At 39.8% G+C, this 25,981-nt stretch overlaps 3 protein-coding genes across 9 annotated transcripts in view; 1 reads left to right on the top strand and 2 right to left on the bottom strand.

The window, feature by feature from the left end:
- Window positions 1-11,272, bottom strand: part of arsg (arylsulfatase G) — a 22,884-nt gene extending 11,612 nt beyond the window's left edge. The window contains exons 1-8 of one of the 3 annotated variants that reach the window (XM_015055417.1): window positions 11,175-11,272; window positions 6,496-6,720; window positions 6,123-6,358; window positions 4,084-4,198; window positions 2,791-2,937; window positions 1,288-1,478; window positions 1,127-1,207; window positions 915-1,023 (exon numbers count right to left, since the gene is read on the bottom strand). In XM_015055417.1, the coding sequence (XP_014910903.1) occupies window positions 915-1,023; window positions 1,127-1,207; window positions 1,288-1,478; window positions 2,791-2,937; window positions 4,084-4,198; window positions 6,123-6,358; window positions 6,496-6,707 (1,091 nt within the window). In that variant the 5' untranslated portion in view covers window positions 6,708-6,720; window positions 11,175-11,272. Of the gene's footprint in view, window positions 1-914; window positions 1,024-1,126; window positions 1,208-1,287; window positions 1,479-2,790; window positions 2,938-4,083; window positions 4,199-6,122; window positions 6,359-6,495; window positions 6,721-9,130; window positions 10,932-11,000; window positions 11,149-11,174 lie in introns of those variants that run through there. The other 2 variants (XM_015055408.1, XM_015055425.1) reach the window with 2 other exon arrangements.
- On the top strand, window positions 8,568-17,045 carry slc16a6a (solute carrier family 16 member 6a). 2 transcript variants are annotated; one of them, XM_015055387.1, is made up of 6 exons: window positions 8,568-8,976; window positions 12,858-13,098; window positions 13,210-13,353; window positions 13,454-13,582; window positions 15,246-16,157; window positions 16,714-17,045. In XM_015055387.1, the coding sequence occupies exons 1-6, from the start codon at window positions 8,776-8,778 to the stop codon at window positions 17,004-17,006; spliced, it is 1,920 nt and encodes a 639-aa protein (XP_014910873.1). In that variant the 5' UTR covers window positions 8,568-8,775; the 3' UTR covers window positions 17,007-17,045. The 2 variants fall into 2 exon arrangements, with proteins under 2 accessions (XP_014910873.1, XP_014910881.1); XM_015055395.1 differs by lacking the exon at window positions 8,568-8,976 and adding an exon at window positions 11,291-11,373.
- Window positions 17,046-18,984: 1,939 nt separating this feature from the next.
- On the bottom strand, window positions 18,985-25,926 carry amz2 (archaelysin family metallopeptidase 2). Of its 4 annotated transcripts, XM_015055440.1 has the most exons (9): window positions 25,854-25,926; window positions 24,797-24,905; window positions 24,542-24,613; window positions 23,821-24,109; window positions 22,893-23,066; window positions 22,661-22,789; window positions 22,404-22,567; window positions 21,479-21,655; window positions 18,985-19,873 (listed from the first exon to the last, which is right to left on the bottom strand). In XM_015055440.1, the coding sequence occupies exons 4-9, from the start codon at window positions 24,107-24,109 to the stop codon at window positions 19,715-19,717; spliced, it is 1,092 nt and encodes a 363-aa protein (XP_014910926.1). In that variant the 5' UTR covers window positions 24,542-24,613; window positions 24,797-24,905; window positions 25,854-25,926; the 3' UTR covers window positions 18,985-19,714. The 4 variants fall into 4 exon arrangements, with proteins under 4 accessions (XP_014910926.1, XP_014910935.1, XP_014910942.1 ...); XM_015055449.1 differs by lacking the exon at window positions 24,797-24,905 and having other exon boundaries at window positions 25,854-25,923; XM_015055456.1 differs by lacking the exons at window positions 24,542-24,613; window positions 24,797-24,905 and having other exon boundaries at window positions 22,893-22,930; window positions 23,033-23,066; window positions 25,854-25,904.
- Between the last annotated feature and the right edge of the window lie 55 nt (window positions 25,927-25,981).

A 25,981-nucleotide genomic window follows, 5' to 3' on the forward strand; every position in this document is an offset into this window, starting at 1 on the left:
TTAGGCACTCCTGCAATCGTCACACTTTTTCTGTTACAAACTAACTCCGGCCCCCCACCAGAGAAAGGAAAAGTTAGGTGGCCCTTACAGGAAAAAGTCTGGGGACCCCTGCCTTAGAGCTTCAATTCAGGTTGAGTTGACAAGCACCACTTCATAAATAATCAGCTTGTAGAACTTACCAAAATAGATTTAAATATATCCTTCATAACAAATGAAGACAATATGTATCGCTCCCTTGTAGGTCTGTTGCACTAACAAATATATTAATCACATGATATATTAATATATATTTTTTGTTGGCTCTAATGACCTTTATTTGAAAGTAGTTTGACAGGAAATAGGATAATGATAGAGGGGGAAGACATGCAGCAAATGTCACCAGGCCCGGAATTGAACCTGCGACCACCGCCATGAGGACCAAGGCCTCAATATGTGGGTTGTGCTTTGCCCTTGTGCCACCACAGCACCCCATCACATGATATATTAAAACAAACTTTAGTCTCTACCAAATACTGAAAAATTAAAGTCTTCAGTCTGGTACTTTGGTTTCAACCCTTTGTTGTTGAAGGACAATTCTGTTTACAGTCTTCATAATTTATTTTATTTGTTGTTGTTTCTGTTTGGATACTTAAAATGTCTTCCAGTTTCAGTGTTAAATGTTCACTAGAAATTAAAGTTTATTGACCTTTGAGAATGTGTTCTTGCATTATTATGTTACTTGAAAATGGTCTCAAAACAACAATATTATTTTTTATCGCAATAACTTCTGGAACGATTTATCGTCCAGCAAAACTTGTCATGGGAACTTGTCAACGTTAGGTCATCTTCGTCTCCCTAACATCCTGGTGTAGTCAGAGAGAAAAAGTGCTGCAGGTGTTTGACTTGGTTGATGTAAACGATGAAACTGGGCTTGCCTGAGCAGGGCTGAGCTGGTGGTGTTTGCAGGGATTCTGCCTGGCCAGTACACCACAGTTGGCACCCTGTGACCGCCCTCCCATGTAGTCTGCTTAGCTGATCCGCCACCTAGCATGCAGAAACAAAAGTTCACCTTATAAGTAGTCAAGAGTTGACCGTGAAGCCTTCTGAGAGATTTCAGTGAGCCAATCTCAACTTCAGTTTGTTACACCTTTGCTGGTCTGCCATTTTCCAGTGAAAGGCCCAACGCTCCCTGCAAACTGGCACTTTTCTTCCCATGGACCGTTGTCACCTAAACACACAGACACTTTGCTGACTCCATCACACATTGTTCTGATTTATCACACAAGGGCAGATATGAAACCGTCCTACCAGTGAACCAGATTAGAGTATTCCCTTTATCTGTCTCATCGGCGGCAGCCTTTAACGCCCCGACAAGACCGTCCAGTTCCTGCAGGCTGGCAGCATACACCGCGTCGCCTGAAGGGTCCGCCACCGCGGGGGCGAGCGGGACGTGCATGTGAGCTGACGCCACCAGGAGGAAGTACGGCTGTGCTCGGGCCCTGGAACCACAGGACAACTCTGTTTCACAAAACATGTGATGGATAAAGATTTTTGAAAAAGCTAAAAAACATCATTTCCTAGTGTGGAAGAGTCATGATAAAGCGACATGACCTAACAGGCTCCTTATTGGTTTACTTTAAGCTATGTGGTGTAACAGCATTCAGGATCAGTTTGGTGAGGTTATAACATTTTATAAACTAGAAATGTTTACATATTTGGCACAAACTGGCAATTAATATGAGCAGATTTGCACTCATTTTTGGTAAATGTAAATAAATGGATTAATGAACTGTTTGGAAGGATTGTAGTTTGGCTTTCTTGTTTGTTTTTAATAATGAATATTAGATATGCATGTAATTAATTAATTAATTATTACAATGACTTTTCACCTATTCATGATCTGTTAAATCATAGTATTTAACTAGCACCAAATTGTCCATGGACTACAGGTGGAAATGAGCATTTTTTGCTGTAACCCAGCTTTGTTACAGCATACTTTCTGATAGGCATTGTGTGTCTGTCAATGATGGAAAATTTGCTTTCCAGCCACTCAAAGCTGCAGCATTGACTGAAAAGTGAAGAGTTCGTTCACATGGCCCCCTGGTGCAGCATGGGGCCATGCTCTCTTTTAACCAGCAGCTGGAAGCAACAGGGTTCCGCGCCCTCCTCCTCATACGCTTCAAGCATGCACACACACCAGGAGTGTGTTATTGGTACAACTTCTGTGCAAATATGCTCTAATAAAAACACTGAAGACAACAGTGAATAGCTAATGGCTATCGATTAATTCTGATGGGTCTTTGATTTTCTGACAGGTTACTACGACTGTCACAACACAAACATGAAGTCAAAAAGTCAAAAGTAGTTCATTAACTGCTGGGTAAAGATGATGATGTGATGTGTTTGGTGAATGTTGATTTGAAAAAGTTAGGAGCAAAACTGTTTAACTTTATTCTGGTATTATTACAATTTTTGTTAGTATTAATACAAATTTACTCTGGTAATATGACTTCATTTTGGAAATAAAAAAAACATTTTATTCTTAATCTGACCCTAATGCTCTGCTGTAAATAGATAAAATGTAAATCAATAATTTCTTTTGTGAACACATTTTCAGAAAATTTCACAGTTTTTGTGTCCCTCCCACTTTTCCGTTAGTTGTAAATTGCGTACTGCACTGTATTGTCACAACTTGTAAAAATCTATTAGAATGTCCTTTGCACAAACACCAAGCGGATGTGATGAGTTATCCAAATGTTTTGTCTGGCAGAGACCAACAGCTTGATCTGTTCTGTGTTCCCTGTGTTGTACCTTGCACTGTGTATAATCCTGAGAGCAGCAGATCTATACTTCTCTGTTAGCGCCCAAAGGTTCAGCGGCTGCTCCACAATGGAGCTGTTTTCAACCAGAGGAAGTCCCACCTTGGAATAACAGCCACCGGGAACACTCCTCCTCTGTCTACAACAGGTAGACACAATAACGTATGAGGGTCTGCAAACGTAGAATTGTGGCATGATAGGAAATTAGTTTTAACCTATCATTCACAGGTTGTCATTCACAATGACAGGGGTGTCAAACTCCAGTCCTCTGCTGTCCTGCAGTGTTTAGATGTGCCACAGGTAAAAAACAGTGGAATGAAATGGCTTAATTACCTCCTCCCTGTGTAGATCGGTTCTCCTGAGCCTTGCTAATGACCTAATTATTCTTTTCAGGTGTGGTGCAGCAGAGGCACATCTAAAAGTTGCAGGACAGAGGCCCTTGAGGACTGGAGTTTGACACCCCTGTCACGAGAGGACCCAAATTTGGATCCTCTCGTGAATGACAGGTTAAATAAAAAGTGTCTTGATTTTCACACAAATAATTATAATAGTTTGAAGGGGCAGTGTTATGTGTTTTCCAGGCACATAGTGCCATTTCATAGCACAATCAAATAACTATGTTACCTTAAGTTGTTAGAAAAATGATGTACAAGTCAAATATGACTTAAAAGAAACTTGACTTCGTAATTTAATATCTTAAAATTTGGCATCTGTCACTTTAAAAACTCCTGTCATCACAAAAGTGCTGCTCTGTTAACACTTTAACAATGTTTTTACCAGTGCTGCACTGAGAAATAGCTCCTATGATGAGCTCTGCAGAAGCCCAGTTTCACCAGGTGTTTGCTAATTGCTGTTGGCTAGTCTTAAGGAGCTGAGTGGGGGAGTTCTGGGAGAGGACTGCTCTTGAGGTGGAAGCTTGGAAACTGCAGCTCAGAGGAGGACTTTTGTCCTCAAAGGCCGTGCTAGGTCCACCCAGACAACTTACACAGCTGAATGGTTACCATGGAGATTAAAGGCTTTCTCAACTACACATGAAAGAATCAAGGCAACACTCCAGGTATGTTTTTGATGAGCAAATCACATTATAATATGATGTAAAGCTAAAAAAAATTGGATTTTGCATAATAATGTCCCTTCAATTTTCTCCTTTGCATGCCTTTTCACCAAACGCTTCACACACCAAATTTGCATGAAGCGTGAACTATTATTCTTTGAAATGTCCAATATTATAACTGTGCCAGAAACAGATGTTAACATAAAAAAATAAAAAATAAAACAGTCACACCTGATCACTTGAGGTTCTGATGAAACACAAGGGAGACATGGGGGTAGATCATATCCTGGTGTATCAGTACAGCCCATGTCATTACTGTAGGGAATGCCGAAGTAATAATCGAATCCTGTTCATAACACAAGAACAGCCAGTCGGTTGTGGTTCACCATTGCTAAAATCATCTGCCACAAATGGTTATAAGCTGGTTCTGTTGGAGATTTCTTCCTGTCAAGTTGGAGTTTTTCCTCTCCACTATCGCTACATGCAGGCTCAGTATGAAGGATTGTTGTAAAGTCAACAACATATGCTGGTCCAGGAGGAGTGAATGATGTAAGTCATTGACGTGATGCAATCTGCTGTGTTTCCTGAGATAGATAAAACTTTTGAACTCGTTTATTGTTTGAAAACTAGGAGCAAAATTGAATGCATGTAATGGACTTTGAATCTGTTAGTATGAACTGAAATGCTAGTGGAGAGAGGGTTGTAACTCAGCTAGTGAAGAAGAATCAGCAATGATGTGTTTTTTGTCACATAAGGCACAGCTGGAAAGTGGTTGGTGGCCTTGTTTTGTACATTTCCTGCAGCGGAGACATAGGACTGTGAGGCTGGAGGTGCTCAGAAGGCCAGGCTGACTTGTCATTGTATTGAAATGGAAAGATACAGGATTGTGCAAGAAGTTCAAATGTGCTCATGTTTCAATTTAAGTGATATATAAAGACAGTAAAATGATTTCTACCATTGACTGTTTCAATAAATATCAGGCATTTGCAGTTTCTGTATAAGTTTAACACAATGCTATGACAGACACGTTTTTCTGAGTAAATCTAAATTTTAGCACTAAAATAGCACCAAACCAATCAAAATCTAGGACTCTAATCAGCCTCTGAAGATCCCCTGAGTTGCCTGGCACAAAGCTACCAGTAGCAGACCTTTAGGGTCCAAGTTGCCAGCTAGTGCCTCTGACGACTGTGTGTCCAGCAAACTTCCCAGAAGCTTGTGAATTCTTTAAAGAAGTCAACAACTTTTGATGGTCCTTCCTAAAGCAATTTTGGAGAATGACTGAAACAACTATCCAGCTGAAATAGGCCATTGTCATGCGGGATGGCATCTTTATCAAGGGTGCCAGGACCTATCCAGAGTGTACCCCGCTTCACACCCTGTGAAACTGGCCCAAAAGGATAGACACATGGATAGATGTACTTTGTCAGCATTATAAATAGGTGGTACATACTAGTCATGGTTAAATCAAATTAATCTATTGTCATTTTACTTTTGCATTGGATGTTGGAGTATCGTCTGCCTGATGGCAGCACTTCAGACAGTTCATGAAAAGAGCGTCAGGAGTCTTAAGGGTCCTGTACAGTTGGGCATCATGCTAAAATCGATTCTCGTCGTTTCCGAAGCTGCTTGACAAAAATTCTGTCATTTTGTCTCGAAATTTCACGGCTTTGTTTGTTTATGCAGAAAAAATAGCCCTAACTACTTAACCTCCAGAAGTCAATTTTTCAGTCAAAGAGCAGGAACAAGTCAAGTCAGCAGTACATACTGCTGGACCAAAATACTGAACTCTCCTTGCTCAGTTCTGTTCTGTGTCAGCGGGTGAATGTCCAAAAGAAGCCTTGTGTTATTTTAATTTATTTATTTTTTGGCTTCCAACAACATGGAAAATAAAATAAGATATTCCAGTTTGTCGATCATTACTTCTTTCTCCGACAAATGTGTGAACATATGTGTTTACTATACTGGTATAAAGCACACCTATACGCCAAAATACCATGGTTATGATTGCAGCGGGAGGGGTTTCACGGTTCAGTGTGTCTTGTGGACCTTCAAAGTAGTGTACAAAGTGTTATGGTAGTGTGTCTCCGGTTCCACTACCACATGACCATGTATCGACAGGGTGACTATCATTACCCTCAGCAGATAAGCAGAGACAATACTGAGTACAGGTGGTACTGCTCCAATCTCCAGCCAGTCCTGTACTGACTGGAATGCTGTTAGTCAGGCAGAGGAAAGAGTGAACCAAGCAGCAGCATGCAGACTAGACTCACCTCTGTTGTTAGGACTATAAGGTCCGTTGTGTCCGAGGTGCCATTTTCCAATAACGGCGGTGTAGTAACCAGCCTGCTGCAGCAACTGGGCCAAAGTGACTTCAGACAGAGGCAGACCAGCCACAGAGTTCACAGCAAAGTTATGAGTCACTCCATTTCTGAGGCCATAGCGGCCGGTCAGGATAGCAGCACGCGATGGAGAGCAGGATGAAGCAGGGGAGTGGTAGTCTGTTAATCTGAAAAAAGTTTATTCATACACATATAGTTTATGACATTTAAGGTCCTCTTCTAAGAGAATTACTCTTGAATTACTTTGTTAACTTGTCATGGAGTCAGGGGCTCACATCTTATATATCACAAATAAAGGTTTTACCTGAGCCCTTGCTGGGCCATCTGGTTGAGATTTGGTGTATTATTTGTGTGTTTCTCTGGTTGGTTAACATCCAGATCTCCCCAGCCTATATCATCTGCCAGTACAATGATAAAGTTAGGCTTCTTTTCTGCTCCTCTTTGTGAAACTGTGTAGATCACCAGCCCAGACAGCAACGTCACAGTCAGGAGCAGCTGAAATGCAGGCCGGGCCATCTTGGGGTAAAAACTGTGAAAAGGAACACATGTTTGACTTAGAGCTTGGCTAATATATGATAATATTCAAGCAGTTAGAGAACAAACATCATCGTGAAGACCAAGATGTAGAGAAATTTAAAGGGCCAACATTATGTAAAATAAAAGTATTTGAGCTTTACATCATGTTATAAAGTTATTTGCTCATCAAAAACATACCTGAAGTATTGCTTTGATTCTTTCATGCAAGTTTGAGAAATCCTTTATTCTCCATGGCAACCATTCAGCTGTGCAAAATGCCTGGATGGACCTAGCATCCCTTCAGACCTGCAGCTTCTAAGCTTTCAAGCTTTTTCCTAACAGAGCAGCTCTCCCCCATGACTCCCCCCACTCAGCTCCTTCAGACTAGCCAGCAGCAATTAGCAAACGCCTGGTGGAACTTGGCATTTACTGAGCTCATTATAGAAACTACTTCTCAGTGAAATGCTTGTAAAGACGTTGTTAAATGGTTAATAGAGAAGCCATGTTGTGACGACTTCCTGAAGGCGGCATTTCAGAAAGAGCAGGAGTTTTTAAAGAGACATAAGCCCAATTTCAAGGCATTCAATTACACAGTAAAATTACTTTTAACTCATATTTGATATATGTGTAATTTTTTTAACAACTGAAGTCAACATAGTTAGTTGATTGTGCTATAAAATGGCACTAAGTGCCTGGAGCATGTCACTGCTATGTTCAAGTCTTTAAAACTGGACTATGGAACAACAAAAAACCCACAGTGACATGGTTGTCAACCTAAAGTGATTGGGAGAGAATTAATCAGAGAAGCAGCCAAGAGGCCCAAGGCAACGATGGAGGAGTTACAGACACACACTCCACAAACCTGGACTTTATGGGAGAGGAGCTGGAAGGAAGTCCAAAGCCATAAAAAATCCTGTCTGCAGTTTCTCCATAAGCCATGTAGGGAACAGAAAAACATGTGGAGGTATACTGGTGTATACTGACAGCTATGTCTAATAAGAAAGAGTTGAATACACCTGTTGTGCCCTATTCAAAAATAATGGTACAATTTAATCAAAAAGGAATTTATATTCCAAGTGGAGCAGTGTTTTGCAGATGACTGTGAGTTGAATTGAATTAATTAGCTGAGCTAAAATGAATAAAGTAGTCTAGTATACGCCGAGGAAATCCTCCTTTAAACTCAGGTTTGTTTGATTTAAACACAGAGATGGGAAGAAGATGAACAACCTTACAGTGTTCACATGGTGAAATAATAATAAGTCACACTGAAAAAAAGAGAATGCAGCTCCATCTTTTAAAAAGAAAATGTGATAATTGGACAAAAGTCATCAAATTAAGTTGATCCAAGTTCATTTATTAAGTTTTTTTTTAAGTTGTCAAAGGAAGCAAATGTAAATAAAATAAAGTTTGATAAACTCCATTCAACTAGCAAATAAATCTACATCAAAATGAAGAGGTCAGAATGGCCCATTTAAAGTCTGGACTTAAATTTAACTAACATTCTGTGGTGGGACTTTAGACAGGTCAACTACACTCTAAAGCACTGGATGGGGCTTACTTATAAGAATTCTGCAAAACGTGGGTGATTGTTTCTCCAAAGCCATGTTGCCACTAGCGGTTTATTAGATTTAGGGGTGATTATTTTTCTCACACATTTCATTTCAAATTGCATTTTGTATTTATTCAGGTTGTTTCGCGTTAAAGATTGTTGAGTGAGTTGAATCATTTTTGCTTTAAGGACAAAGCGAAAGGCTAATCTTACTCATCACAATGGAAGTTTGGAAAAGTAGGTACATGAATCTCAATCTTGTTAACTGATGTAGATTGTTAACCTAAAAGGACATGTTGTACATACAGATGGCAGACATTCCAAATGTTCCAAAATTTGGGACAAACCTGGAAAACATGTGGATTTAAATAGACTTTCCACAGTTTTCAACCTGAGAACCTTCAACCACCAATCAGAGTAGGCTAAGTTTTAAAAAAGGCGTGTGTTATTCTGTGGACGGTTACTACAGACTTAGAACTGGTTGCAACCAGATCCCTCCAACCCTTCTCCCTCCTCTGTATGAATGTGACTCTGTGGCACACACAGCACGCCTGTTCTCGGGGTTCACGCGTGTCTGTGGATAAATGTCTGAGAGAACATGTGGCTCATATACAGTACGTGGGCTACCCTGCGATCGTTCGCAGATGGAAGACAGTGGAAACAGTCGCAGCTACTCCGACGAAGAACGGATTAATTTCAGCTGAAATTAGCAACTCTCAGGTCAGACAGAAACACTTCAAAACGAAACATTTCACTACCTAGCATGCCCTCTGTGGTTGGCTTTCATTTATCACTGCTCCATGAGTGGGGAAAAAACACTACCTTGGCTAACTGAGCTGTAAAAGTCTTAAAAAGGCGACGTACAGATACTTACTGTGTGAGTGAGTTGTCATTAAACAACAAGCACGCGACAACAAACAGCCGGCTGGAACGAGGACATTACGTCAAGCGCAGTGCGCGCGAGGATACAACCCGAAGTCAACATCTCTTCCAAGTCCACAGATAATCAGGAATGTTGATGGTTAAAACCAACGGAACATAAAATATGACTGACTATATTAGCAAATGTAAATAATAATCATAAATGAAGAAAAGCGAGAGGCATTTGTGTGCTGGTTGATAGCCTACTAAGAAAATAAAAGATACAAAAAGTTTCCGATGAAGGCAAAAAAAAGTAGAGGAAGTATGTTACTTGTACGTAAAATATGCAAGATTTCAAAAACATCTCCAAGTCCTGCATTTTTCCATCCTTTAAAATGTTTTAGTATGTTAATGCCATGTTATATATGTTACTTTATTTTAGAAATAGATACGGGCAGCAAGTTATTCATGTCTCAAGACTTTGTTCCGTTGGTACTCAAAGAAGTGTATTATTGTGAAGTAAAAGGAAAACCTATAATTTTTCTTGGTGATGGTCTGATTTCATATATTTTTTTAAACAAATAAAAATCTGAAAAGTGTGTTGTGAATGTGATTTTAACCCCTCCCCAGTTAAATCTGTGTAGAATCACCTTTTGCTGCTGTAATAATACTTCATAGAACTAAAATTACGATTTTTTTCAATATATTTTTTGGTCTGGACTTTAACTGGGCCATATAAACTGTTCCATTGTCGTTCTGGCTTTATGTTTCTGTGGACCTCCACTCAGTCTCAGGTATAGTAAATTATCAGTTAAATTATCGTTTTCAGTTTTTTAATTTCCACAAAGTAAAAAAAGCCTTTTCCTCATTTTGTGTAGCTATGCAATCCCAATATAAAACCTTTAACGTTTGTAACGTAATGTGATAAAATATGGAAAACTTCAAAGCACACCTTTCAGATACGTTTATTTAAGTTTTAACTTGATCATTTCCAAATAAATCGATATAAATATTTATATGTATGTTTTAGTAACTATTAAGATCACATAAGGCATAGAACACATCTCAGTCTTTTCTATTCTCTGTGGTCAGCTTTTGTTTCGGGTTGGTAATAAATGATCATTTTCATGTATACCCTGGGGGTGTATTAACATACTAACAGGCTTAAATCTGGTTTTCTTGGCGTTTTCTAATAGGAGTTTTTTTTTCTTTCACATTTCACATCTCTGTATGTCTAACAGCATGGGACAATGGTTACTTACCCTTTATGTTTATTTGCTTTGTAAATAAAGTGTTATGCAACTACTTCATACTATGCAGAATAAGTCTTTCATTAAAGGTTTCCAGCAGATCAAAATGAACCTGGATTTACTCCACTGCACGCTTATCGTACCAACGGCAATTATGAAACCTTTTCTTGTTGCGAAACTGAACAAAGCCACGAGGGGAAATTGCATAAGTTTCATATAGTGAAGGTGAAATTTAAAATATTACCCTTAGGAGGGAAAGTTAAAGGAATAATGCAGAAACTGCAGATTGTTAATAAAAAGATGCACATTTGTACTTGTTTACATATTTTAAGAGGATTACAGAGTTGATTACAGTTCCCCTTTTGCAATTTTTAAAATGAAAACAAATTTCATTAAGTCTTCAATAAACTCATTGGAGGGTTGCAGTATAATCATCGTGCCCAGAAAGAATGTAAAGTTTTTGCCTATGGTAATTCATATTTTATTTTTAAGTAGTGGAGATTGAAGTGTCAGTAAATGCACCACTTTTACAAATAAGAAACAAAATACTGTCGACATCTGGATTTTTTTGCTCAATTTTGACCCTCCTCATCCATCCCCCTCCTCAAGTATTAATAATTAATTAGTTTCTACCTTGCAGAAAGAGGCTGAACTTCAGCTACTGTTTTTTCTTCTCTCCTGACATCTATGGGCTCCGCACTGACAGTGTTTGTACATTCAACATAGCTGGAAGGATGCGTAACATGAGAACGGAGTGACATGATTACAACTAAAACTGCAGCGGTTTTGTAAAACAGATAATCTGACCTGTCAGTGAGGGGAAGCGGAGCAGATCAGAGGGAGGGTCTTCGTTCTTGGAACCGCTGAGGCGGGTTCTGCAGAGTCCGGCCGAACCAGCGCCAACAGGGATTGGGACTCTAATCCGAAGCGCTCTCACTGCGGGCTCATTGCATCCGGCAGGTGGCCGAGGTTCGGCTCCACATCGCAGACTGATCGCGGTTCAAAGGTCTGTGCATGTTTTGGTTATTTTCTAACTGTGCCAAAACATAGAAATAAAAAACTTTTTTGTTTTAAAATACACCGTTTTTATGTTTTTTGTGGTTGTTTTTTCTTCATAATTACAATAAAAGTCTCTCAAACTAACTGAGAATGACCCACTTTTTAAAATTCCTAATTTGGCTCCTAATTTTGCGACCAATAAGGTGCCTGTAGGAGGCGCTATTTCATTCTGTTCACCTCATATGTATACCACGTGTTTGTTAGGCTACAAATAAACACGTTTCGCGTCTCGAATTTTCTATAAGCTTGGATGAAGTGAAAAATTATATTGTTTTCATGTCACATGATCCTAATATTGTATCGTTTGTTCACGGAATGTGGAGGATTCTCAGGGAACCAGTAACAAACAAACAAACAAAAGTGGCCTGTATTTCAATAACATTTTCTATTTTAAAATTAATAACTGCCCCTTTATTTTCGTGGTTTCTGGTGAGAAAATCCCAAAACATAATAACTCACTTGGGCAGATTGTGGCTTATCCAGAAGTAGGCCTTCTTTAAACAACACAGCTTGTTTTAATGTATCTCTTTAAAGTAATATTATTTGTGTAAATAATTTTATGCATCTCTTGCATAAAATTATGCAAGAGATTAGCATGTTCAACTACAGCAACATCATGCTGTAACTGAACTAACTAGATGTATTTCAGCAATGCCTTTGAAAAAGTGAATCTCATTCACAAAGTAATATAAGTTATTTCTGTAAACACTGATGGTTATGGTTCACAGGATCTCATGGGAAATCTCATTTGATAATCTTCTCACATAATGTTGATTGAAAGTCAGTCATGCTTCATTTGTAACAGTATGCACCCATTGCAGTTTTCTGGCCAGGCAGTTAATACCAGTCTTAAAAAGCCTGACTTGCCAGGCTTTTTAAAGACTGGCAAGTCAGGCCTAGTACCTGTCCATACCTGGTATGTGACATACTATGGTATGTCACATACCATAGTATGCCACTATGGTATGTGACATACCTGCCACATACCATACCTGTCACAGCGTCATCGTCTGTGGTGCGCTGCTCCTGCCAATCATTATTAAACCCAGAATACCTGTCACATACCTGTCACTAATCCATACCTGGATTAGTGACAGGTATGGACAGGTCACTAATCCATACCTGTCACTATGGATTAGTGATAGGTATCCAATTTTGGCCGATACTGTGGGGTTTTTTTTTGTTTGTTTTTGTATGAAATGTTGCTAAATATAGCAAGAAAGTCATTGAGTTGGTGACAATTGTTAACTGCAAACATGCAGACATGACCTGGATGGCCGGTCTGTCAGAGCAATAGAGAACAGTGGTTGACTTTTAGACCTTTGATGGACTTCAGTATAGGCCAATCAATGATCTCCCAAAATGAAGGCAATCAGGGCCGATTCATTGGTACAACCCTTGTGATTACTAAAGCTTTTTCCTCTTTTGCAGAGCATGGGACTGTGCAGAGCTAAAGTAACCCAGTTCCTGGGAGCTAAAGAGTACTCCAAGGCCCCTGACGGAGGATGGGGGTGGGTGGTGGCTGTGGCGTTCTTCCTGGTGGAAATGTTCACATATGGCATCATTAAGAGCTTTGGGATCTTCCTCCAGGACATGATGGAGGAGTTTGGCGAGACCAATAGTCGGGTCTCATGGATCATTTCCATCTGTGTGTTCATCATGACCTTTAATAGTAGGTGTCCGGTTCATGTGCCAGGACGGACTGGATGCAGCTCTGACAAAACAAATCCAGCCCATAAGTGGCAATGGTATTAAATCACAATAATTTGCATGCAATCTGCAGGTCCTCTCTCCTCAGTGATGATGAACCGCTTTGGCTTCCAGTTTGTTGTTATGATTGGAGGATTACTTATATCCACTGGCACCATTGCAACTAGCTTTACCAGTTCACTCAATCAGATATACATCACCTATGGATTAGTGACAGGTATCCTTTTGACTTCATCTACACCGATAATGAATTCTCTGAAGCTGTCCTACAGCGATGTGTCTTGGTGAATTAAACAAAAACGTATTGAACTGTGCAGGTCTGGGCTACTGCCTGACGTTCCTGCCCACTGTGACCATCCTGTCAAAGTACTTCAGCCATCGGCGCTCTCTGGTCACTGCTCTGGCTTCTACTGGGGAGTCTCTTGCGATGTCTGCCCTAGCGCCAGGTGAGAGCAAAGGTTTCTGATTACTTTTATTCAAACATACCAAGAGTGCTTTGTTGAAGTATTCACGCCTTCTATGCATTTTTGTTGAGACTTATTCTGTACAGACACCAGATAAATAAAATGGTAAATGGACTGAACTTATATAGCGCTTTTCCAATCATTTTGACCACTCAAAGGACTTTACACTAGAGTCACATTCACCCATTCACAATCACAAGCGCTCACACATTTATACACCGTTACGCAGATTGGTAGGCAACCAGAGAATACTTTAAAAATGGATGACATGATTTTCTTTAAAAAAAAAAAAGTGGGGGCGGGGGATTTGAGTTCTCCCCACTCGATCATGTTCTAGAATCACCTTTTGCTGCATTTTGCTCAATGGATGGATAGATGGATGGATGGAGTCGCACCATAAAACAAACTTATCTACAGCAGCTTTATGACTGTCGGGATTGTCTGTTAAGAGACTCAGAATAACTGTATCATCTGAAAATTTTATTATGTACTGATTGGGTTGAGAACTGACACATTCATTTGTGTACAAAATAAAAAGGTAAGGCGAACTGACACAACCTTGGGGGCCCCCTGTGCTACGCAACATAGAATCAGAACTGAATTGTATTTTACTTGCTGAGATCTTTTTGATAAAAAGGAATAATACCACTTGATTAAAAAAAGGATTAACCTTCAACTGTACCAATTTCCTAAGAAGAATTTTTACATGGATATAATTAAAAGCTGAACTAAAATCAACAGAGAAGTCTGGCGTATGTTGCAGAGTTCTCCAGATGCTTTAGTGCGAGGTGCATCAGTGTCACAATAGCATCACTGGTACTTTGTCTACTGGCGTAAGCAAATTGAAAGGGATCCAGAAATGGCTGCACTTCTGCTTGTAGTAGCTCTAACATGAGTTTTTCAAATGATTTAATTACAATAGAAGTGAGTGCTACTGAGCAATAAACGTCAGTTTGAGGACATGCAATTTTTGGAACTGGAATGACAATTGGTTTCTTCCAAATATCTGGAACCAAACGAGTGTCTATAGAGATCTAAAAAAGTTTAAGCCAAATCGGAGAAAGTTCTTGAGAAGGAAAGCAGACATATTGTCTGGGCCAGTTGCTTTATGTGTGTTTAAACCCTTGAAGACCCTAATTACTGACTGTACAGCTGCAGGTTTCTGGGAAATGTCTATATCAGAGCTAACCATCTTAAGGCCAACATTTTTTTCTTGACTTCTTCAACAAGCTCAGCCACATTGTTGTTCCAAATTCAGATCAATTGGATTTAGGTCTGGACTTCAACTGACACATTCTAAAACACAAATATGCTTTGATCAAAAACCATGTCCATGGTAGCTCTGGCTGAATGGTTGACCTGCAAGGCTGATGGTTTATTAAAAATATATATGTTTTGTACATACATTTGTTAAAATTACCATCATGTTGTGACAGTATAATATGTGACAGAAGATCTGTGAAAAAAATCTCAGAGAGGAAGAGTGGTTGACCCCGTTGGTAGGTGTGACGATATCTTGTAGGGGTTATGATCGGTTTATACATGAAATAACATGACACAAAAAACAATGCACTTTGTGTTCATTTTTAAATAAGCTGAGCAATCACATATTTCATTTCATTACTGCATTTCCTTTGCCTTTTAGGCTTTTCTGTGTTAAGAGACAAAATTGGCTGGAGACACACCATGGCAGTGATTGGAGCTCTGCAAAGCGTCATCATCATCTGTGGTGTGCTGCTCCGGCCAATCATTATTAAACCCAGAATGTCCCAAAGCCAAAACATTGAAACGTCTTCCTCAAAGGAGCTGGAAGCACTCAAGACACAAGAGAACGTAGACAGTTTGGTTCTGGAGAACATTGAGACGACTAATGGCGTCCTGTCACTTAAAGACACCTGTACACCAGAGGAGAATACTTCACTGGACAAAGAGGCAAAGCTAGAGACGGCTCCAAACTCTCTGGAAAAAAGTAAAGAACCGGAAACAGAAAAACACAACAAAGATGACAAACAAATGATGGACCAAGGAGAAGGATGCAACTCAGGCTGCACAAAGCAATCTGCTGCAAATTCTAGACTCCTAGACTTCTCCATCCTCAAAGACTCCAGCTTTGTCCTCTACTCTCTGTTTGGACTGTTTGCCACTCTGGGCTTCTTCGCTCCTCCGCTCTACATCATCGAGCTGAGCGTGAGCCATGGGATGGAGCGAGAGCAAGCCACCTACATGCTCTCCATCATGGCAGTGGCTGAAATCTTTGGACGATTCGTCATCGGGTGGGTCCTGTCCCAAAATGTGTTCAGGACGAGGAAGCTCCAGGTGCTCCTGGTGTGTGTGATTATGATGACAGTGGACTTAGTGGGATTTACGCTGGTGACACATTTTTACACTCTGGCTTTGTGCTGTATTGTGTACGGGTTCTTCATGGGAACCATTGCATGTACTCACATCCCTATGCTGGCAGAGGACGAGGTGGTCGGCGTGGAGAGGATGTCATCAGCTGCCGGTGTCTATGTGTTCATCCAGAGCTTTGCTGGACTGGGTGGGCCGCCACTTGGAGGTAGGAAAGATCTTTTTATGGGTAAAAATTTCTGGTAGTATAACATTCTGATCCCTAAGCAAATGTATAAGCCCTTAAATGTAGAGATGCACCGAGAAATTTACTTGCGTCACAAAATTGTCAGTTTGCAGCTTGATTGGTTCTGGCCAGCTTATTTAGCAAACATACCTCAAGTAACTACCAGAATGCTCAACAACACTCTTGGCGTGGATGCTGTTACTTAGTAAAAAAAGTCAGATGAAGCATAGATGCGCATGAGAGAACTGGATTACCAAATGAGTCAAAAACATCAAACAGTATCTGAGGTTCATATATTCCATTTGTGCAGCTTGAACAGGTCTGTGATACTTAAACAAGCAATCGTTTCAAATTTGTTTAGACACATGGATCTCTTCTTATTCCATTTTCTTAGTATGAAAACAAATATGTCGCTGAGGACAGTGAGATCAGTTTCTCAACCCCAAACCAATCTGTGGAGGATCAAATAATATGATGCCATAGTTTTAGATTTATAGTTTACTGAACTTGTTTCTCTGTGCCCACTCCATGCCTACAGGTGTGCTGGTGGATGTAACTAAGAACTATGGAGCGGCGTTCTACTCCTGTGCGGTGGGAATGGGACTGAGTGCTGTGTTCCTGGGATTTGTTAGACCTGCAAAGAAAGGGTTGCCCTGCAGGAGGAGGAGCCCAAAATGCTCTGCAGTTGAACATGAAAGGAACCCTGGCTACAAGGAGGTGAGCGGAGAGGAGAAACCGGACCAAACTCACACCACACACGACTGCTCTGAGACAGAAGACAAACGGGACGTCAGTCAGGAAGGAGTCAAAGAGGTCACAATTCAATACTGAGCTGAAAAAACACACAAGTAAAAGAACAAATCAAATGAATGTAAGGGTATAAGGTGAACAGTCCAGGATGCAGTAAAGAGAAGGTTCAACACTTATAAGAGGGGAGTAGGCATGGGCTGGTTCCTGGCTTCAAGGTATACTGCAATATATAAAACGTCACGGTTTCAAAATCACAAAAATTTTTCATCATACCATTCCGGCAGTACAAGCGTTTCTTTTTTGTCTGGTCAGAGATAGAGTGGAGGTCAAATCAAACTAGTCATGTGTAGGTAACCTATCCACCTTGTCTAAAAGAATGAACATATTCCCACTTTATGGGAATATGTTAGCTACCACAGGAAGACAGATGGCAACTTGGAGGAAGAAGGTTGCCCTTTGTGCAAAACGGGCTTACTATACTGTAGCCAAAGGAGGCAAGCACGATCGTACATCTAGGAGAGAAATTTGCTAAATTCAGGTAAAGTTCATGCTGTGGTGAAATGAACGAGCTAACTTTAGTGAAACAAATATCACCGTGTTTGTGATCTAGAAACAACTTCCAAAAGCAATTCAAGTTGACTATGACTTCAGAGATTATGGTGATAGGCTAATTTCAAATGAAAATAAAGGGCCGTCGCGTGGTGCAGACTTTAGAGCTGCGCCGTGTAGACAAGGGCTACCGACCTGGATGTGCCCATCCCATGTTTGTCTCCCATCGTCTTTCTCCCTTTCTCTTTGACCCCTTCCTGTCAAATTGCTTTGAAATAAATGCCACCAGAGTAAACAAAATGTCAAGCAATAATAACGAAAGAAATTCTAGTTAAATTCAAATGGCTGTTCTAATTGTTCTGGCAGCAACACGTCATGTCAAAGAGGATCAGCCCACAATTCAGCAAACGTGCACGAAGCAAATTGCTTATGCATTCACATCAAAGCATGCCAAAGAAATGCTAAATGATACCAATACCACACCTAGCCTAGCCTTCCTTTGAAATAATGAATTGACATTAACAGCTGCCTCGTAATTTCCAGAAGCTTCATAGCATCAAACTGGTGCATTACATCATCGTTACGTCACAGCCAAACATTAGCAACTTTAGCAAAATTTAAAACCTCAACAGAATCCACTCCTCCAGGAAGCAATCATTTCTCAATAGCTGAGCGTCCAGACCCTCTGTACCAAGCTCTGTACCAGGTAAAAGTCAGGCCCTGACTTTTACCCGGCTATGTGATACCACGACACTTTTTACTTAACGTATCATATCGTCATAACTTCATACCGGCCCATGCCTAGAAGGGAGTATCGCTGTGGTGTTTGATCCAACAACCAGGTTTTTTTTTACAAGTTTACATGCCAAATATAAAAATGAATGCTTTTTTTTTGTACATTTTTCTGTGTTAGTGAAGAGTGTAGAGTGAATGAACAGTGACATGAGATGTCACACAAAGGCGTGTCCTCAATAAGTCATCAGTGTTGCAGTGTGAAGTTAGTTTGTCTGTCTGATATCAATCAGGGCCCAACACTGAAGCATTTTAAATCACCTGTTGATCAGTCTAATCACTCCTGGAAAATACTAGAAACTAAAGAGAGCTGCTAACAAAATATACTGCACAGATTTTCCATCCATCCATCCATTTTCTATACACCCTTGTCCCTAGTGGGGCCAGGAGGGTTGCTGGTGCCTATCTCCAGCTAACGTTCTGGGTGAGAGGCGGAGTCCCTGGACAGGTCGCCAGGGCAACACAGAGGCCAATTAACCTGACAGTCATGTTTTTAGACTGTGGGAGGAAGCCGGAGTACCCAGAGAAAACCCAGCATGCACAGGGAGAACATGCAAACTCCAAGAGAAAAACCCTGGGCTGGGAATTGAACCCAGAACCTTCTTGCTGCAAGGCAGCAGCTCTACCAACTGCACCACTGTGCAGCCCTGCACAGATTTTATTGCACTTAAATTAAAAAAAATTAAAAATTAAAAAACCTCAGGAGAATGTAACAAAGTATTTTCTTCTTTTTTTTAATCAATTTTTTCTGTATATTAATCATTTGTCATTTTGTACCAAAGATGCATCCAATCGCAATAAAGCAATGATGTGATTTGAACTTCGTAATTTTTGTGTCATGAACCGATGGCTCGTGTATTGATCACATCAGTCACTGAAGAGCCTGCATAATGTGAACACATTCATCCATGCAAAATGACCTGCTAATGCTAACGTGAGCATAAACACATCAGATTTCAGTTTGCATTTCAGACTAAAATTTAAATGTGACATTGAGTTCCTTAATTCACAAGGTTTCTTTCTCCTGTTTGTCTTTCTAAGTTTGACAGTCCATCCAAATTTCCTCTGATTTCTAACGTGTTCTATCAGTGCAACACATCTGTCGAAGTCCTCAGTTTACACAATAAATCAATAAAAATATCTTGATGATCCTCCTGCATGTTTACTCGTGATAACCAGCTGTACTTGTGACTTGTTTTTTCCTTCGTGTTTGAGTCAAATGAAGGAGAAACAATTGGTCTAAAAGATGTCATTTGAGTATTTCACATGTTCATTCATTCATACACCAAGCTGTAGGCAACTTGAGGTTAAGTGTCATGCCCAGAACATGAGGAAGCTGCAAGCTTCCAATTGCAAGATCCCAACCCTACCGCTGAGCCGCAGGTACAACATCAAGAGGCTTAAACAAAACTCTTCATCAGCTGTCTGAAAGCTGGCAGTCACTTCTGCTAACTTATTTCCAGTCTGTCCAAACAGCTGCGGAGCCACAGCAGGGATTCACTGAAGGCTTCGGTGGGTTTGTGAAAATGGACAGCTGAGCGGTGAGCAGCTGCCCCCTCTGCTTCTGACAGCTGACTCTCATCGTCTTCCATCCACCGCAGTAAAGCCTGTTGAACACACAGATAAAATAACTTACAAGAATCAAAGTAAAAATAGTGTGATGATGAATAAACTCTTCCAAAATATGGCAAACTCAAAGTGTGAAGAACACAGTAACCATCCATTTATCAATGACTAAATAAATCATTTCTTACACCTTGCCGGTCATATTAATGCAATCTTCTTGGAAGTACAAACATTGTGAGCAGCAATGTTGGCAAAGTTGCGTTAGGGTTTTTTTTAAATGTTTTTTTAGTGTGTGATCCATTTATTTAATAAACACAGATGTACAGGAGAAATGGTTTTCAGTATTGTTAATTAAAAAATAAATAAAAGTAAGAAAATGTGGAGCTTGATACCAGCAGAGGAAAATGTTTCTAAAAGGTTTACAAAAAGAGAGAGAGAGAAAAAAGATACTTATAGTTCTGGGAGAGTCTCTAATCAGCAGATTAACTGGTTATATATAGAACAAACTTCCAGAAAACTGCAAAACAGCTGAAACACTGAGATCCTTTAAATCAAGACTACACAGCCACCTGTTTAGAGTTCTGAAATGGAACATAAACCAACATATTTAATGTGTTTTGATGATTTTAACGATGGCACTTGACAAAATGCAATGTCTGTTACTGGTTTTCACAATTATTGTCTGCATGATGTATTTATGATGGTTTTATGTTTTCATGATGTAAAGCACTCTGAACTGCCTTGTTGCTGAAACGTCAGGTGAGGTGGTCAGAGTTGGGTGAACAAGTGTCATCTAACAAAGATTCAGGTCAGCGAGAAGAAAAAAATGCTGTAGGTAGGTGTGATGCAGATTCTCTCCATCAGCAGAGCGCGTCCTGAATGCTAAGGCCAGTTAACATAGCCACTGATTGATGGATAAACGGTTTTCCTGGAACGGTGAGTTGTTTCTCTGCCATTAGCACATTTAGCAGTGAAGTTGATTACCAGTGCTAAGACCCGCCTCCTGGTTCTGATTGGTCGTTTCTGAGCGCTGCATTTCTCAGCAGCTCAGGAAGGAGGTGGAGGAGACATTATCTGTCTCATGCTACATTGTCACAACATGGTAATACAAATATGTGCAAAATAATATTTTTTATAAAAGTTACAATCTGCAGCTTGAAAGCAGGGCAGGGAAATGGATGGAGTTCAAAATAGAGCTTGAATTTGAAATAAATGTTCAAATCCAACATTGTTTTTTTAATTCTATTTTGGAGGATGGGGTTTATGCTTCAAGAATTTATGAAGGAGAAAAGAACAATTTAAGAACAAGATCCTTAAAATGTTTAGAGATAAAAGAAAAAGAAAGACAATGTTACAAATTGTTACATAAAATCCTTCTTGCGGAGTGGAAATATACAGCATTCCGTTAGGGTTCAAAATTCAAGCAGATGTTGAGAAAGAGGTTTTTTAGGATGTACCAGCTCAGCACAGTGAGGTTAAAATTCAGTCTGCCATGTGAACTCAGGCGTGTCAGGGAGCAGAACACCGACCCAGACGCTACCAGAAAACAGGCTGACGTAATCAGAGTTTCTCATCATCATTACAGCATGAAAATGTCTCCTGTACATTGAACAGTTGAGCGTACATTAAGCAGAGTGTAGCTTTACCTTGTATCTGTCAGCAATTTTAAATCCAACGGCGACCTGAAGCTTGTGAAGGCAGATGGGACAGAGGTCCAGTGGTCTACGATCAGACTCCTCCAAGTGGTTCGATCCCTGCATGACACAGTTCATCCACTGGCAGTGCTTTATTCCAAACATGTGGCCAGTCTCATGGGTAATAGTCTGCAACAGCATGTTACATACACCGTATCACAGCAAATTCACAAACAGCAGTAGTGAGATAAAATGACCTGTACTTGAAGCACTGAACACACAAAGACTCAACGCATAATAAACCTGGGAGAGCTCTCTCTAAACATATTTTAGACCTTAAAATGTTGAAGTCATAAGATGTAATTGTCACTTCAGTCTTTGCAATTATTTTCAAAATAGAGTAGTTTTAGAGTACTACTTTTCTGAAATAAATAAATAAAAAACACTGAAAGACATTAAGGTCATTGTAAATGAAAGGAAAAACAGGAGTAGCACATTTCTGACAAAAAAAAAAAAACTCAGACATTTTTAAATTAATTTCAGAAATTTGCTAGAAAGAAACTTGGAAATTTATGAGCTTCAGAGGTTAAGAATTTTCAACTTTTGGACATTTCCGAGATTTTGTGTTTCAAATAATTGTTTTTGACTGATCTTTTAAATCCCTGGCTGGAGGTCTTAGTTTGATAGGTCTCCAAGCTGTCAGACGTTTCTCCTCCTCCCTCCTGAATGGGCCAATCAGGGGCCAAGTTCAGCTTCCTCAATATGATGTCATCACACAATCGCGTAATGCAACTTCCAGCTGTGTTCTCAGCTGTTCTGCGCTAACTTTTTAATTGATTTCAAGCATGAAAAATGAATATAACTATCACAAGCCAAAAATATGAGTGCAACTGAAAATGGAAATGTGTAAAAATGATTGCATATGCCCAGTAACAACCTTGCAGGATCGAAGCAGCAGAGTGCTGGTGATGGGTGGAGTGTAGTATCCCTGGAACACAGAGTAATCTCCCTGCCTCAGCTGAAGCTTCTTCTTCACCCTCCCAGCATAATTTCTGGAGTAAAAGTTGTCGTCATATCTGGCAAAGCTGAACACCCCCATCCCTGATGGGGGTGGAAATTAAAGTCACACTCTATACATTTGAGCACCATCTAGTGGTCGCTGTACATTTTCCTTAATGACGACAAAAAGCTCACCGTCACTGAGAGAAGCCTGACCAAACACAAAGTTCCAGGAGTCTTTTGGGTAGAGGTCAATCATCGTGATTCCAACTATGCAGAAAGCATCTTTTGGTTTTCTTTTCCTCAGAAACCGTAACAAGTCACCTTTGTTTCAAAAGGAAACAACAAACAGGTCGTGTTTGAAGGGGAAGTATAGGCAACTGACATCGTGAAGCAAAGCTTGGATTAAGAAATATGTCTGAGTTACCTGTGAGAATCTGCAGGTTGTGTGAGCTGCTGTTCACCCTAAAGGAGCATCCTGTTTCAGACACACTAACAGCTGGAAGCAACTCAACAGAAAGCCCACAGAAAAAGGCCTGGCAGTAATCTCTGAGCCATTCAACGTACCGGTCTGTCTGGAGTCCCACATCTCCAAAAGAACCTGCAAACAGACAAACACAGTTTGACATTTCAAAAAATATTTTTGCTTAATTGAAACAAACCTATAATAAAAAAAAGTTTTTTGATAAAAAAAAAAATGTTGGGACTACAATGAGATGGTTTCTTGGCCACTTACTTGTAGAAAACACCACAGTGGCAAAATTGTGTTTTTTCAACATTAGTGGATTTGGAAACACAGATGTTGTTACACATTTTTCCATTGGAAATGTGCTCAAAACTTTGTTGATACTCTGCTCATGTCGGGGAAAAAAAAAAAATTCACAATTGCAATGATTCTATTAAATAAGAAATACAGTTTAAATCACATAAATAAGTGTGTCCTCATGATGTCATTAAAAAACGCGCCACGCCTTCGACCTTCTACCACTTCCTATTTTTTTCCGACAGTAGTAACATCCTGCTGTTCATCACACGGCTCTTGTGATGTGAAAAATGTGCTTCCATTGCAGATTTGTGAAAAACACTAACGTTGCTATGGCCTCAGCAGAAAAACTTTTTAGCAAACATTAGTTTTTTTCTAAATTGGCCTCCTTTTATTAAGCACATTTATTTCTGTAATTTCAATTTGCACAATTTTATGGTCTTTGGAAGCGCAGCTAGTGTTTCGTAAAATAATACATCAAATTTGTAATATCCCTTGAATTTTTTGACAATCTTCAACCTTCTAAAAAAAAAAAACGCATTTTATGAGAAATTAAAAAAGTTCAAGTCACATTTAGCACAAGCTCACTCACCTATAGTTTGTATGTAAATAGTGCTGTGGCCTGTGTCAGGCGTCTTGCGGTAAGGGTCTCTATAGAAAGCCTCAAAGTCTTGAGGTTCCTCAGGATGAGCAACGATCCAGTCCGAGTCAGAGTGAAGAGTGATGGGCTGGAAGAGAGACCCTCGCTTCCCAGGGTGCAGTCCTTCCTCCAGAAGGCGCCTTTCTCCTTCTGTGTAGTCACTGTATAATTTAGCCACAGCGGGTAATTTAGACACCAAAGCCGAGCGGAGTTTCTCCTCAGAATGCTGGACCACGTTCATCTGTGGGACGGGGATCCGGGGACCAGGGGAGCGAGACAGAATGAAGTTATATCAGAATAATAAAAACAAATTTTTACTGCAGCTAAACCTAGCGTGGTGTAGCAGTGACCCCTACATCTCCTCTCTTTATGAATTTCTCTACATATTCAATAATGTTACAATAATGTTACAACATAGAAATCTTCCCACACAGCACACAGCTCATCTCAACTGTATATTCATACATATAAAAATAAATATTAAAATAAAAATTGGATGAAAATCCAAATCAATATCCACAAGAGAATAAAATTAATATAATTTGGCTCAGTTCAGTTTCAGACTGATAATATACACTAATTTCACACACAAAACAAAACAAAACAAAAAAAATAGTATCAATGCACTACAGTACCAGATATTATTTTGTATTGAATTACATAAAAAACAAACCTTTAAAACAGCAGCAAAAGGCACCAATCAGTGGACAGCGGCTACAGCTCTCAACGTAGAAATCTTCCCACGCTAGTAGAGAAAAAATAAATACTGAGACTACCAAACACACTATATGGAACAAAATCAAACACAGACCTTTTAAAAACAGCTATTATAATCTTAATCTTATATCTCTGGACATTATTAGCAACTAAATTTAATTTCATAACTGCTAGCTTAGCATACAGGGAGATCGTGGAAACCCCAACTTACCAGCACAGACGGCTCATTTCAACTGTAACAGAGTGAGACGCAGCTGCGCACATGGAGAAGAGGTGCGTCACACCAATTACCGGCCCCCGGTAATGTCGGAAACTTTTCACTTGGTAACAAAAATAAAGAAATTAGTATAAAAGTAGAAACAGTAAAAATAAAATGTTCCACTGAAAGTTTTTGAGAATGTTCATGTACAATAACAATAACAAGAATAATAATAATAAAATCAACTTGCTACACATAACTGCCATGACATAACACCTTTAAACCTGAGCAGCAGAAACAATATTCCACAATAACATATCCTAGATGACGCCAGCAAGCACTGCTAATCCACCTCATTTGCTTATGCTGCTCCAGGCTGTATGGTTAGAAAGCTGGGCAGAAAGACGCTGAAGTCGGAGAAGATTTGAACTTCCTTCCCCTCTCTCTTCATAATATGACAGATCATAATATTATGTCTGATTTGTGTATGAAAATTGACAGATACAGAGTTCGTTCAGTTATACAGCTGTTTCTGACTCAGTTAATGGCTGTACATCAAACTACACCTGACTCAGCTACATCGCTAATACTGGTCCAGGTCTACTCATAATACTTTGCACTGTTTTTATGGAAAAGTGTGGCAGAAATTCATTTACCTTTGGTAAAAATTCATATACTTTCTCAGTTTAGGTTTATGCAGTTCACATTTCTTTACACCTGTACACAACATTTACACAGCATATGCTTAAACAGTTATGTACGTGCGCTACAGCTAATTTCACTGTAAAGGTAAATATACCAAGAATGGGTTTTTTATGTAAACTGAAGCTACTAAACACTATGCTTATGTTTAGCGAGTCGCTAGCCTATGCTAATTGGGTGAAATTCCATCGGTTGGCTGGGTAGTGCCTAATTTAACAACATAATGAAACATTTCCTTTCTTCTTCTTGATTGGCGGGTGGGTAAAATGTTTGGTATGCATCACCGCCACCACCTTTCCTTTCTGAAATAGTAGTTTCTATGTAGGTAGAAAGTGTAACTGTAAACAAGGAGCTAGCAGAAGCTCACCATGATGTTAACGTCCAGCTGCACCTGATGACGCAATGTAAACACAGAGGCGGAGTCTTAATCAGGCTGAAGTCCGCATCAATCTTGTAGTGTCAAGACCAAAACTTTACTAAGGGGCTATTCCGCTG

The sequence above is a fragment of the Poecilia latipinna genome, unplaced genomic scaffold, assembly GCF_001443285.1.
Source record: "Poecilia latipinna isolate Pla-1442-1.1 unplaced genomic scaffold, P_latipinna-1.0 Scaffold58, whole genome shotgun sequence".
In the NCBI taxonomy this organism is placed as follows: Eukaryota; Metazoa; Chordata; class Actinopteri; order Cyprinodontiformes; family Poeciliidae; genus Poecilia; species Poecilia latipinna.

Excerpts from the sequence above, each read along its gene's own strand:
- slc16a6a (XM_015055387.1), top strand. The coding sequence starts at position 8,776 with ATGAATGTGACTCTGTGGCACACACAGCACGCCTGTTCTCGGGGTTCA. Across the intron at positions 13,099-13,209 it reads GTTCATCATGACCTTTAATA|GTCCTCTCTCCTCAGTGATG; the intron begins GTAGGTGTCCGG and ends TGCAATCTGCAG. Across the intron at positions 13,354-13,453 it reads CACCTATGGATTAGTGACAG|GTCTGGGCTACTGCCTGACG; the intron begins GTATCCTTTTGA and ends TGAACTGTGCAG.
- amz2 (XM_015055433.1), bottom strand. Across the intron at positions 23,067-23,820 it reads TATTTACATACAAACTATAG|GTTCTTTTGGAGATGTGGGA; the intron begins GTGAGTGAGCTT and ends GTCTGTTTGCAG. Across the intron at positions 19,874-21,478 it reads AAATTGCTGACAGATACAAG|GCTTTACTGCGGTGGATGGA; the intron begins GTAAAGCTACAC and ends TGTGTTCAACAG.